Genomic DNA, 15,187 nt, shown 5'->3' with positions numbered 1-15,187 from the left:
TATTTACTTACCGCTAACTCGAACTTATCATCAGTAGTATTTTATTAACGGCAAAGTGTTATAATTTGATAACATTAAATCTTTAATAGCTTTTATATTTACTACAGACCTAAACAATCCATTCACACACACACACTAATACACACGTGAGCGCAATTGATCAAAACAAGAAATGGAAAACAAATAGAAATTCAAATAGTTTCAGCTTAATTAATGCCATAGTTTAAATTATCAAATAACAAATGGAAGGCAAGAAATTGCAAGTGGAAAATAGTATATTTCATTTACGAAGTTAACGGTTTTTATCTTTATCCGCGTGTTTTTGTTATTGCTGCCAAACAACAGCTGACTTTTATTTACCAACTTGTCTTATTCCCAAGTTGTTAGAAACATGAATCATCGACATCTTTTATATGCAACGTTATACACTTAAAGGCCTTGTGGGTTCATTTAAACACTCATACACATACCTGTAAGCATATAAACGTACTATAATAACTTGACTATTGTGTAATAGTGCTGTGTGACGTGTTTATTTGCTTAGTAACTGGTAAGTTTACCGACCCAAAATGCAATCTAAGCCATATCACCTGTTTGGCTTGTTTGTTTGCGAGCGTTGAAAAATGAGCCAAAGCTTCTGTGAATTTGCAGGTGCACATATGTACATATATACTGTATGTGAATTTATAAAACAACTACGCTACCTTGGTTACACATTGAGGTTGTTTAACTTCTTTTTATTGAGCCACAACAACAACCATTTATTTTTAAACATGTTTGGTGTATATTTAACCGCTGAATCGGCAATGCCTTGGGAGTGTTTCAAGCAACTGTGACAAAGTGACAAAGAACCTATTTTACCATGCGTGCTTTGCTTTTACTGAGTTATACATGTCTAGGTATATTATTTTTCATAGAAATATGTTTTACTAATTAGGGAAAACCTTGAAATTTAATGTGATATTAGTTTAAATAAAAAAAAAATGGCAGCTAGTTCCATAGAAGTACAGTGTATTCACCAATATTAGCTTAGAGCGGCCAATAGGTTACGATTAACTCTAATTAAATCGCAAAAATATTTGTGAGTTGCAATTCATTAAGAATGTTCTAAATTTTTGAGGTATAGATAAACCTTTGATTTGGTCAAAAGTGTGAAAGTTTAAGTGGAGTTTCTATATTTGCGGAAAAATTTAAAAAAGAAATAGTTTGAAATACGAAGCCGCCGGGATCAGAAATAAACCTTAGTAGCACTATGATTATTTGCTACTTTTATTTCAACATGATATATTCTCGGATACACACACCACAAAGACGTGTTGTAAGGCTATACCTGAATCCCAAGAGTATAAAATATAGAAGAGAAGAGTAATTGCTACAAATATTTCAAAATAATTAGAATTACGTCTATGAAAATCTGTAACCGTTAACAGGTCAACTGACTATCTTTCTTTAATGGATGGGATTTTTAAGAACAATTTTCTTGCTTTAACTTCTGCCAGAAAGTCTTAAAAAAATATTTTCTACTTTGACAGTACAATTTCTCTCCAATATTTTGTGTATAGAAATATCATATTTTTAGACCTGATTCTGAAACCTTACATTCGATCAGAGTGATATACATACATATGTACATGTTTAGGCGAAATATGTAAGTATATCTCATTTAATTTTCGATTGCAAAATTCGATTTGAAAGTTGTTTAAAAAAATCAAAAATATGCCTTTACTATATAAATAGAAATCGAGCTTTTAGCATGATTATTAACTTTATTTCTAAGTAAGACTAAACACCAATAATTTGAAAACTTTGCACAACTAATAGATATACATACATATATGTATATTGTACAGTTACCTGCATACACCTATTTCAGCGTATATAAAACTAAAATACCGGATCTTTCTTCTTTCAATAAAGCTTCAACAACTTTGAACTCGAGGTCAACTTCTTTTATAAAACGTGCAATAATTGTTTATTTTTAATTCGAGCTTAAAAATATGCCGTTAATTTTTTGTTAAAAATTTTATAGCCGTTAAATTTCCTCGTTAAACTCACTACTTATTGCTAATAACTTATTAAAATGTATAATTTTCTTTACAAACACGCACACATATGCAAAGAATTAACGAAAATTAAATGCCAAATCAGCAAGAGGTGTGGCAGTTGGAGCTAATTTTAAAAAATATAGAAAATATTTTTATTTATGGTGATAATAAATCAAAAGTCTTTGTTAAATCAGCTGATTTCTACCGAGTGCAAGCACAGGTTCTTATCGTAAAAAAACACACACACATGTATTTATATAAATCGTGTATTTTAAGTTATTTTAATGAAAAATTATATATGCGCACATGTTCCGCCGCACTGTGTGTGTATCACGCGTGCCCTTATCATTATAGTATAGTTATTGTATATGCCTGTACATATGTGATGTGATACATTTATTTATACTGTATTAAATAGTAAATAATGATAGATTAAAAATTAGTAGTTTACAAAAATTTCCATTAAAGCTATTTTTGAGAGGCTCCAAATTAGTTTTATTATTGATATAAGATGGGTCATCTGGTAAATCATCGCCCATACTACCAAGCTGTTAAGTGATAATATTTTGTTTATGAAAATGAATGTAAATAATTTCTTAATATAAATATTTAATAATATTTATCTGCTTATGTTATTGAAATAGTCTTCTTGATATTTTTTGTGTTGCCTCTGAAGCACTGTTAACTTTCAATTAGAAATATTATATTTTTAAAAATAAATATATATTAACTTTTCTTGCGGTAACTGTTAAGTAAAATTCTTCCTCGTTACCAAATTTTAACTTTATATCCAGCCTTTCTAACTTCTACATCCAATTCCCTTCGCTGTTTGCCGAGTTTTAGTTTCTGTACAAATTAGTAGCATGCGATTTTTTTTTTTCTAAAAAAACTGCGGAATTCGCCAGTGCACGTTTTCTTAAAAGAAAGGGTTATATGCACATTAATATACTCTGAGCACTGGATTTTTGCTTAAATTCGCAAACATGTTAATAATAACATTATAATATATAATATTATATAACAATAATAACGTTGACTTTTATTTGTTACTTCGAAATTGTCTCTATGTTTACACAATAGGTCAATATTGCTGTAAAAGCAAGGAGTTACGTATACGCAATGTACGCATATAAATAACAAAATAAGATAAAATGCTGCAAAGCTAATTAAATGTTTTTGAAGACAACATTTTTAGAACAAATAAAAATTTTTAATATTTTTATTAATTTTTTAGCAATAAATTTTTTTTTAATTTACTTATTTAGCTTTTAGATGCGTTAGTTCGATTGATAATCATATCAAGGCATACAAAATATTTTATATAAAGATTTTTTATATTGTTAAAGAAAAAAAATTAAAAATAAAGGTTTTTTATATTGTTATAGAAAAAAATATTAAGAATCATGTTTTAATAATTATAATATTTTATTTTATTATATAATATTAATAAATACTTATATGGCTGTTTTGAATAAGTGACAATTAAAGGATTTAACGGATATAGACACTTATTTATAGCTGTTAGCACTCATAAATGCATGTATATAAAAATATACACGTGGTATTATATACATACATATGTATATATGTATTGTTTATCTGTATTTTTGATATTTTATTTTTTCGTTTACAAATTACCAGCTGTGAAATAGGTTTAGCAACCACAGGTGACTTTGTCAGTTTTGGGACAATGCTTGAACTTGCAAATGCACATACTCACACACCTTTAGATACATACATACATCCATACATATGTACATTTTTATTCACAGATGCTTAAAGAGGGACAAACATGAGTATATAATAGCCACACGTTGGCAATACGCCCGAATTTTCAACTGACCGATAAATACAAATGTATGTACAAGTATGTATGTACTTGTATGTATGAATAACAGTATGCGCAAATAAATGTACATTGTACCTTCAATAAACATTTAAGAGGGACTAACGTTCTTCCTTAGCTTTGACGTCAATTAAAAGACGTGTTTTTAATTGTACTTACGTTTTAATTACAATTACGCAAGAGGACGCAGGTGATTACAAGCATTTTCAAGTAATGTAAAAAACAAACCATTACATACATACATGCATACCTAATCAATACATTTACATGCGTCTTCAAGGTAACTTTCTTAAGTTTTACGGATGTACATACAATAAATATGTAAATATCATACAACAATTTCATAAAAATTGGAATTCGGTCGCATTTGTTAGGCAAAAGTTCTGAAAACACAGACCAAATACATATTTTGTCTACTTTGTACTTTTGCCCGCTCTATCCTATGTCTATGTATATGTATGAATAGTATATGCAAATATCAAGTTCAGGTTAAAAAAAAAAATTATTTAGATTGTTTGCTCTTTTGTGGCCGAAAATTTTCCACTGTTTTTTCTAAATTTTGCAAATGTTATTCTATTCTGATTTTGTTGGATATTTATCAACTTTTTTTTATTTTTCGGACACATAAACGACATAAATACATACATACTCCTATATTTAAATGACTAAGTACTAGACTAATTTTAGTGGCCTTGCCTAATTGCGATTTTAGTCAGCGAAATTCGTCAAGACGATATTTTTTCTTTTTTCAAAGAGCTTGTTAAGCCTCAAGAACATAAATGAGCACATGATATATAATATGTAAAAATTTAGTATATACATACCATCCATGTATATCATGTATAGTATACTAATATTCATGCAGATTTTTTTGTATTTTTATTTTTTGTTTTATAAAAATATGAATAATTAAGTAGACTATTTCGCCTATTACAAAGTTCGTACAACATTATGTGTAAAAATGTGCAAGAAGCAAGCTGGTATGGTAGCTATATATCTATAGTTTGCTTTTCATCTTTGTGAATAAAATATCTATGCATTATTTATAGTCATATCCCAAGTATAATGTGAAAGATTAAAGAACGTGGTTTTTAACTCAAAAGCCACTTTCAGTATTAACTTTTCAACTCTCTAAATAATTACCAGAATAGTCTACTTAATTTAATATGCCGATCGTGGGTTTTCTTAAAGTGGGTTCCAGCATTCTTTAAAAAGTTTATATGTACTACTTGTAGCTTAATTAATGATGAGCTCGAAATACGACGATTCAGGGAACTAATGGCGAAATGATCGGTCTCACGAAAATCTTCGAGACTGGAGCGACAGCACTGAACCTAAAATCATTTTTCCCAATAAAATAGACGACATTAATTTTCATATTACTACCTTGAGGCGCACAATTCTGCGACTCATTGTAATCGATCCGTGATATTGAGATGAAATCTTATCACGATTCAGACACGTTTTTGTTCAAAAATTCGTATGTCTAACTGAACCTTGAAATGTTTTTTTTTTATTTATCACAAACTTAATGCAATAACGATTATATTTATTTGCCGTATAATTACACTAAATTTTATTGTTTTTTTTTTCTTTTTTCCACAGATAACGGTATAACGGCTAGAACTGTATAGCCCAACCAAAACATGGCCGAAAAATAAGTATGTGGATATACTAAAAATCAAATGGTCAATCTGTAAATGTGTGTACCTACTAAGTACAATACAAAGTCTAATAAATAACTGACGATTATAAAAGAATACTACGACGAGCGAAAGCAAAGCAGAAGCCAGTTCCACCGTCTACTTTTAGTACGGGGCGTTGCTACCAAGAAAGCAGACGTCTACGCGCAGAAAACTCAACAACTTTTAAACTTAATTACTAACTAACTAACTAGAAGCAGCCGCAACGGCCACAAAATGAATAGCCTAGTAAAGGTGTTCAGTAACTTCAGAGAGTTCTACAATGAAATCAATGGTGCTACACTCACCGGTGCCATCGATGTGATCGTGGTTGAGCAGCCGGATGGTGAATTTCAATGTTCACCCTTCCATGTGCGCTTTGGTAAATTGGGTGTGTTACGGAGTCGCGAGAAAGTGGTGCGTAATAGATGACATAACCAGAAAAAAATTAAAAAAAAAAAAATGAATTGTTAAAATATGAAAATTCAATGTTAAGCATTTTACTAATTAATTGCGCTTTCAGGTTGACATCGAGATCAATGGCGAGCCCGTCGACATACATATGAAGCTGGGCGACTCCGGTGAGGCATTCTTTGTGGAGGAGTGTCCCGAAGAGGATGTGGAAGCATTGCCAGAGAATATGGCTACATCGCCAATACCGAGCAGCTATTTCCCAAACAAATATGACAATGATACATTAATGGGCGATACACTCGAGAGCAAAACAATGTAAGTTTTTGCAATATATTTTGTTACATTTTACGCTAGTTTCGAAATTTTGTTGTTGTAGCATGCACAAATGTTTGTTTTTGGGCGATTTTGTAGTGGATATTTCGAATATATTTGTATATATATTTGCATTCTAATGTTGCATTTGCATATTCTATAAATTCCATTACGCATATGTTTGTGTGTTTGTATATTGACCTTGTTGCATACATTCACATATATTAATTTCATATTATTATATTTTATTTATTTTCCACTTTTAATTTATTTTTAATTATTTATTTTTCATTACTCTATATAGAATTGCTAGCGATGACATACAACTGCCGCTGCCATTGCCGCGTCGTAATTCCATTGACTTTTCAAAAGAGACCGAAAAGGAAGATCAAGTGCCGAAATTTGAGAATCAAGTCTCAGATTTTAGTCACAGAAGGTAGTGTTGTGTTTTGTTTTCTGTTTTAGTTTATAGAAAATTAATGTACCGTTAACATTTTACATTATGTATTATTTTTGAAACCAACAACAGTTATTCAGTGTCATAAAAAATTTTTATATATGAACTTAGGTGTATGTAGACATGCATACAAACATATACTATAGATGTACTATGTATGCGAATTAAATATCGAATTTTCATAAAACTTAGTTATATATAAAATATAGATCTATGATATAACAAAAAATTATATTAGTGCTTTGAAAATCCACAAACAACTTACAAGACGAGTCTTTACTTCATTGCAGACACACCGACAATACATTGGAGCGACGCAATCTTAGTGAAAAACTACAAGAGTACACTACGCAAAAGCTGCGACAAGAGTGGGCCGAACATGAGGAGATTTTTCAATTTGAAGCCGTTGAAAGAGAGAAGGTTAGCAGCAAAATGGCAAATTATTTAAAATTCCCTTTACCAAAAAGCTTATTTTCCAAACAGGAATGGATTAACAGCACACAAACTGAAAGCAAAATTCAACAGAAATCCAACACAGACGTCGCACCCACACCAACGATCAGCGTGCAGCCAGCTTCCAAAGATGAGCTTCCCGCGAAACTGAATAACACGAACAATACAAATAATATAAACAGCAACATCAACACACCCACTACTACAACCGAAGCTATCTCCAACAATACTAGTCCAAAGGATGAATCCAAAGGTGGCAAGAAGAAACGCCGCAAGAAGTCACAAATGAAGAAGAAGAATGCACAACGCAAGTCTTCGTCGAGCAGTTCAATTGGCAGCACCACACCCATGGAGGGCGCCAACGGTAATAACACGAATGCCGATGAGGGTGACGGCATTTCCATTTCGAATAACACCAACTCATCGTCGAATGAGGAGATTGCCACAGCAAAATCAAATAACGATCAACAGTCGGCACCGCTCGTCTCCGCCACGGCTGGTGATGAGAGTCCCATTAGCGAAACATGCCAAACATCACCGATTACGCCTAGCACACGTATACCAGATCTTGATATACACTTTTTCAGCGATACCGAGATAACACCATCGGGTGGTGCTAGCAGTTGTGTGGGACGCGGTTCTGGACGTCCCTCCACACCCATACAAAGCGATAGCGAATTGGAGATTTCGTTGCGTGAGAAAGATGTCGATGCTGAATTGATATCGAATACCGCTTCATGGAAATGGGGTCAATTGCCTACACCCGATGCGAGCGAGAAGGTGGACGGCAGCGGTGACCAGTCGGCACAAACGCAAGCACAACGCAACTCAATGCTGAGTGGCATGTTTAATTTCATGAAGAAAACCAATAAAATGCGTAAACAGGCCACCGATGGTGGTGTATACTTGTCCGATTTGGATGCCGAAGGTATGGATCCAGAAATGGCTGCATTATATTTCCCACAGCCGCGGCTGTCGAAGTCGACAAATAATGCCAGCGCTGATGCTGGCACAACTACCAGCACACTGTTACAATCCGGCGATGATGATCGTGAAAGTGGCAATGGCACCAGTTTGCCGCATTCGCCTAGTTCAATGGAGGGTCAGAAGAGCGTGGACTCGGACTACGATGATGGCAAGCCACAAGATGCAAAGTAAGTAGCTAGTAAAATACTCGTAGTACTCTGTTGCAAAAATAATTTATTTAATATTTATATTGTTATTGTTAATATCCGTAGATACCTCGACTTTGTGGCGATGTCATTGTGTGGTGTCGGTGACAAAGGCGAGCCATCAGATGAAGAGTTCGATCAACACATGATTAAATATTCTGATGTAAGTTAATTGTTTGTTGATTATGCAGCTAAATGCAGTGAGATTTTTAAGGCATTTATTTTCGAAATTAATCCCGCTTCTAGTTATGCTTTGTTTAGTTATAACATAACAAATCTTTTTTTATATACATAATAAACTTTTTGTATGCTAATTATTATTTCATGAGATATTACTTTTTAATACAACTTACATTATGTTGCATATTTTTTTACTAACGTTTTAATAGTACAACTTTAATTTTGAGTTTAAAAATTCACATGAATGAAATTTTACTTATATTTTATTAAAATTAAATTAAATTACAAAATTAACCAAGAGCAACACTTTGCTAGCTACAAAAATATATTAGATTGCCTCTTAGTAGTTATTACACAGAAGCCATTGGTTACTGTAAATAAAAATTATATAAACACCAAAAAAAAATAATGATTACTAATTGCATTACACACCAAAATACCCAGGTTTGCGAAAATCCCAGTTTGTTCTCATCGCCAAATCTAGTTGTACGCCTGAATGGCAAATACTACACCTGGGCAGCTGCATGTCCAATTGTCATGACCATAATAACATTCCAGAAACCACTGACTAACGTAAGTTCGCCAGCACGCCTACTAATGGCATACAAATGCAACGCAAAAATTATGCATATTTAAAAAAAAAAAAAAAAAAAACTATTTAAATTACACCAAATACGATACTAACCACATTTAATTAACTTTTCGAAATATAGGATGCCATTGAACAGCTGATGAGCAATGCCAAACCCGATGAAGCGGTGAACAAGAGCGAACCAGATGGCACCACAGCTGGCGCTGGCGCTCAATCAAAACGTTCCTGGTGGAATTGGAGGCGTTCACAAGTTGGCGCCGTACCAAATTCTAATAAGATTGCCAAACCAGATGATAAGGATGATGAGCGAGGTGAGTAAATAAATAAAGAGTGCTTAAAATAGGATTTTTTTTTTTTTATTTGTGAGTCAAATTTATATAATATTTTACTTGCTGAGCTTGAAAAATTTTTGGAAGTTTTATTTTCAAATGAAGGTATTAGTATCTATAAACACTAGAACAAGACGATCATTTCATAACGTTCTGCGTTTTTTTGTGTTTTGGTAGAATATATTAATTTTTGAATTTAGTTTCAAATTATATTCAACTAAAATTTGATTTAAAAAATCAAATTTCCACGGTAAGAAAGATTTCTTTTTCTAATAGTATGTCTATTTTTTTTTTTTTTGGAGGTTATGCTATGCGAAGAAAGTATTATACAAGCTCGTTTTTCGTCAAATTGAAAATAATTGTTGTTATTAGTGTTTCCTTTTTCTGTTTTTTTTTTTTTTTTTTTTATAAAATTGTTGCCGAAAAACGAAAATTTTCATAATAAATGTACTACATCTCCAGTTTTCCAATATCATTATCATACAGATGCCGACCAAGCTGCCGTGGCCACACAAACAACACGCCCCAACTCCCCAGATATTAGTGAGAATACACTAAGCAAAACCGACTCGACGCTCAATGCTGAAAACACATCAGCGCAAGTTGAAAATCTCGAGGACTTATCGCAAGCCTCCTCGAAAGGTGAAGCAACCAGTAGTAACGGTAACAAAAATGAACGTTACAAGAAGAGCTTGCGCCTTAGTTCGGAAGCAATTGTAAGTAAAAAAAAAATTATATATTTTTTATCTGAAGTAACACTTATTATTTCATTACTTTTCTTATTGTAGAAACAATTGAACTTGAAGGATGGCATGAACGAAATTGAGTTCAGCGTCACCACCGCCTATCAGGGTACCACACGCTGCAAATGCTATCTCTTCCGTTGGAAGCACAACGACAAGGTTGTCATTTCCGATATCGATGGCACGATCACCAAATCGGATGTGCTCGGTCACATTTTGCCAATGGTCGGCAAAGATTGGGCCCAATTGGGTGTGGCACAATTGTTTTCGAAAATCGAACAAAATGGCTATAAGTTATTGTATTTATCCGCACGTGCCATAGGGCAATCACGTGCCACACGTGAATACTTACGTTCCATACGTCAGGGCGATGTTAAGTTACCCGATGGGCCATTGTTGCTCAATCCTACATCACTTATTTCGGCATTCCATCGTGAGGTGATCGAACGCAAGCCGGAACAATTTAAAATCGCTTGCCTCTCCGACATACGCGAGCTCTTCCCCGACAAGGATCCCTTCTATGCCGGCTATGGCAATCGCATCAATGTATGTTCCTGCAATTTGATGCATTTTCGTGTGGGTGTTTCGTATTTATTAATTTTTGTGCTTTACCTCATTATTTTAGGATGTATGGGCCTATCGCGCTGTTGGTATACCAATTATGCGCATTTTCACCATTAACACTAAGGGCGAATTGAAGCATGAGCTAACACAAACATTCCAGTCATCGTAAGTACCCAAAAAATATCCCGTTATTTTTAAATATATATTTATATATATAGTCACATAAATCAACCAAATCGATTTGTAGTAGTGAACAATTAACCATTAAAAACTGTATACAATCGTTTTAAATTGGTGGTGTAAAGCTAAATGTGGTGAATGTCACTAAGTGGTGAATATTGCATACGTATATGTACATACCTATATATATATATGTACGTACCTGCCATGGAATGCGCTTGAGTCTCATAAGCACAAAATAACCACATATAAGTATATATACACAAAATATATCTTCATGGTGGGTGTCGGAAATTAGTATGATTTTGTTGTATGCCAAGTTTCAACATGCTTTAATGAGTCGAGTTTAAGAAGTTTGAAAATCGGTGCGGTGACTTTATGACGTTGGAACATATTATTATAATAGTATATAGCCTTTAGTTGGGAGTAATTAGGCTTCAAAGAAACATGAAGCATTGAACCGATATCCAGGTCAGTATGACAGGAACGGTATATTCTTAATGAATCTACAAACCCAGCAGCATTCAATAAAACTACGTAAAGAACAAATTTTGCTGCTCCAACAAAAAACTGTCACAACAAGACAGTTAAAATGTCCATTTTAGGCAAATAAAGCTTAAAGAAAATTTTTGAAGATAATTTTAAACAGTTTGGAAGAGAATAACATCTATATAGTATGAGCTTGCATTCATTATAGATAAAATTTTGTATTTATAAACGGTTAATGACATTAGTAGAACTATATCGCGTCATATGATATACATATATTATATATAGATATGAATAGAAATTTATTATAATTCGATACTTTTATTTTCGAGGCACTCATAAAAAATAACACTCTAAAATATGTACAATAATTGTTAAGTGTATGCTATATGATCATAAATAAAACATATTCATGTTAATAACAAACCATTATGTAAAATGTAAAATTTCGAAATCTTTATTATATTCTTAAAACTCAAACTCAAAATCATTGCAATTCATGTACCTATAACATAACTGTAAAAAAGAGAAAAAAGAACGCTTAACAGTACAATATTAAAAGCTATCACTCACACTACGGCAAAAGTGTCCACATACGCCCATGCACTTGTATGAACTAAAAAAAAGCATTATGTATTTAAGATTTGTGCATTCATTTGTATAAGTAAAACAAACGACCGATAAAAAAACTTATAACCAATTCGAAAAAGGCACAATTTGCTAAAGTCTATATTTTCCAAACGCTTTGCAAACATTTTTATAGCGGTTACATCAATCAGTCGCTCGAAGTCGATGAGTACTTCCCGCTGTTAGATGTCAACATGTATGAGTATCGCACCGACACCTTTGACGATGACGAGGAGGAGGACGAATTGAAATTCAGTGAATCGGATGACGGCATTGAACTCGATGCCGATGACGTGTATCTCAATGATGATGACAATGAAAAAGCTGGTATTACAGTAGATGCCAAAGAACGTGGTATGCTGATGATGAGACTAGATAATGGCAGAATAACGCAAACGAAAAGTAAATTTGCGCAGGCGCGCAACAATATAGTCACAGGCGTCTCTGCTGTTGGAGCAAGTCACTAAGCTGGGTAACTGCATTATTATCGGTGACTTCTGTATAGACCGTTGAGTCTGCCAACAACATGCGTGCAACTAATTGGGGGATTATAAAATATATTTATTGGTGTAGAAAAAAATATATATTTCACCAACATAAATAGCGTGAAGACGTAAAAGCTGAGCAATCCGTGCTCAAATTGATTTTAATGTGATAATTGTGATCTAGTTTTGCACATACTATGTATGTATGTATGTAAGTGATTCTGCTCACAGTTTTTGACTGCAGAGCTTTTGTGCCTCACAAAACTTTCACAACGCGAACAGTTTTCGTAAGAACTTAATACATAAGACTAGTCTATAGTATGTTAAGCGTATTTAAAACATTGCATTTTGGCAATAAGCAAAACAAATATAGACTATAGATTGTCTAGTTTTTATAATAAATAATAAAAAAGCTTTGAAAGTTATCTAAGCAGGTTAAATGAACAATATTTACACATATTTATAAGCGTTACAGTATGTACCTTAAATACAAAAGTACAGAATAATAAATATTGTTTAATTAATTTGTAATTGTAATTATGAAAATTTGCTAATTAATTAAGCAAACTGTTTTATATAAATTTATATATGCTGATATCATAAATATTTTTAATCCACAAGCTGGACTGGGATTATTATTTATTTTTTATTATTATTCTTTCTTTTTTTTTTTGTTGGTAATATGCACCACTGTTACTGTTATTCATTTGTTTACGCACTTTTATTAATATACTTGAATAGCATTAAGCGAAGCAGTTAGTATTTATGCATTTTTTATATACATACATATAAATATTTACAAATGTGGTACATACATATACATACTCACTTTTATGCATACAAGTGTTAAATATAAATGCTTAAAAAATATGTTTATTGAATAAAATTCGAAAGTAAACATTTGTTTGGCTTGTTTTCTTTGTTTATGTTATTAATAAATGGTAGCGGTAATATTGTATCACCGTTGTTAAAACGAATAATATTGAAAATAGTAAAATAAAACATATATATTTTTTATTATAAGAATTAATATTTAAAAATGTTCATTTCCCCCACTTTTATACATGAAAAATTATTGAAATAATGCTTTTGTGTATTTTTGAAAAGCAAATGAGTTTAGTATTTTTTTGGTCAACGATATTTTTACTAAAGACACTACTCTACTCCAATTTCTTTTCAAAAAAGTATCGAAGGTAAACATAACCTCAAAGTATGTATACCATACAAATCATTTAGCTCAGTAAAACCATTCCAAAACTGTTTATATTTTTTCAATGAAGAAATTTTTAGTAGCGAATATTGGTTAAGGACGCTTTCGAAATGATTTTCGATATGATTTTGGAAACTCATACAAATTTACCTTAGGTCTTAATTTAAACCATTTTTAGTAAAAAGAATATCTACTTAAAGAATAATATTATATAATATATATCTTTCTTTATGCTATTGATTATACTATAAATAATATAAAAAATTCTGCTGCAAATTTAGTTAAGTATACTTTTAAGCGTTTCTATACAAAAATGGTTGAATTTTTCTGAGTTTCCTCAAGTAACATACAATTTATTTCAGCTAAATTAAAGATTCCAGATAAATCAGCATAGGTGTAGCATACTTTCCGGCGTATACACAAATTTATTTATTTAAAATTGATTTTGGAATTTAGTTTTAGCAAATACTGCTACAAAACAGATAAGATATCATCAATGATTTATGGCTATTGATAAGATATCATCTATGGCACGGCATACTTTACGGCGCATACACAAGTTTAGCAATGTTTCGACTGCTGTGAAGCATATTTTCAGGGATACTTTAGCAAACACCATTGCTACTGAGGCATATTTCGAGTAATTTTGTGACTATTCTAAAAAAGCAGTACATACTATAATCTAAATTATGCAAAAATCTGTTGAATATTTTCCAGTGTTAATTACTGACTTAATAATTTCTTTCTTTGCTGTTATATTTTTTTTTAAATTTAAATAAATATTAACAGGCTTCTAAAACTTTTATTTCTCTTACTTTTAAAGATACTGCAGCATGACATACATTGTGGATCAACTATTTCCACCCATACGCGACGATGAGGGCGCTGTAGAATACTCCAATTTTAATTATTGGCGCGATCCCATACCGGAATTGGATTTAGTTTTGGATAATAGTAACACCGAAACCAACAACACCAGCAACAATGTTGAAGTAAATGCATTGCTGCAAAAGGGCTTAGCAACCATTCCAGAAAATTAATAACCAACAACAAAATAAAACTAATATATAAATAAAAATAAATGATAACTGTAAACCATACCAAAAACACGAATGTAGTGTATAACACAGTATAAGTTTTGAATATAAGTACTATTTAGTTGCGCTTACGCTTTGCAATTTTTTAATGGTATATGCTTACGTACTTAGCAACTAGTTTTCCTTGATTTAATTTGCAATAATATTACACGTGTGAAATAACAACTTTAAAATGTATTATGCACACAAAAAGCATATACAAAATAATTGTTTTTAATAGAATTTCTTTTTTCTTTGAATTTTCAAAATATCTTCGAAGTGTTAACAAGCATTCTAAATACTATTATTACAGGATTTTCGAAAAGACTCA

The 15,187-nt window shown here is 31.9% G+C and overlaps 1 protein-coding gene across 6 annotated transcripts in view; it reads left to right on the top strand.

The window, feature by feature from the left end:
• Lpin (phosphatidate phosphatase LPIN) overlaps positions 1-14,948 on the top strand; it is a 55,521-nt gene extending 40,573 nt beyond the window's left edge. For 2 of the 6 annotated variants that reach the window (XM_036363390.2, XM_036363389.2), the window contains exons 2-13: positions 5,497-5,990; positions 6,097-6,302; positions 6,604-6,735; positions 7,047-7,176; positions 7,240-8,363; positions 8,448-8,544; positions 9,006-9,134; positions 9,275-9,464; positions 9,969-10,198; positions 10,271-10,771; positions 10,851-10,954; positions 12,222-13,474. In XM_036363390.2, coding sequence (XP_036219283.2) covers positions 5,811-5,990; positions 6,097-6,302; positions 6,604-6,735; positions 7,047-7,176; positions 7,240-8,363; positions 8,448-8,544; positions 9,006-9,134; positions 9,275-9,464; positions 9,969-10,198; positions 10,271-10,771; positions 10,851-10,954; positions 12,222-12,552 — 3,354 coding nt within the window. In that variant the 5' untranslated portion in view covers positions 5,497-5,810 and the 3' untranslated portion in view covers positions 12,553-13,474. Of the gene's footprint in view, positions 1-5,496; positions 5,991-6,096; positions 6,303-6,603; positions 6,736-7,046; positions 7,177-7,239; positions 8,364-8,447; positions 8,545-9,005; positions 9,135-9,274; positions 9,465-9,968; positions 10,199-10,270; positions 10,772-10,850; positions 10,955-12,221; positions 13,475-14,603 lie in introns of those variants that run through there. The other 4 variants (XM_036363391.2, XM_036363395.2, XM_070107683.1 and 1 more) reach the window with 4 other exon arrangements.
• The last annotated feature ends 239 nt before the right edge of the window (positions 14,949-15,187 follow it).

Source organism: Bactrocera oleae, chromosome 4, assembly GCF_042242935.1.
Source record: "Bactrocera oleae isolate idBacOlea1 chromosome 4, idBacOlea1, whole genome shotgun sequence".
Taxonomy (NCBI): domain Eukaryota; kingdom Metazoa; phylum Arthropoda; class Insecta; order Diptera; family Tephritidae; genus Bactrocera; species Bactrocera oleae.
The sequence above is the reverse complement of the archived record's forward strand: the minus strand, read 5'-3'. Positions and strand labels throughout refer to the sequence as shown.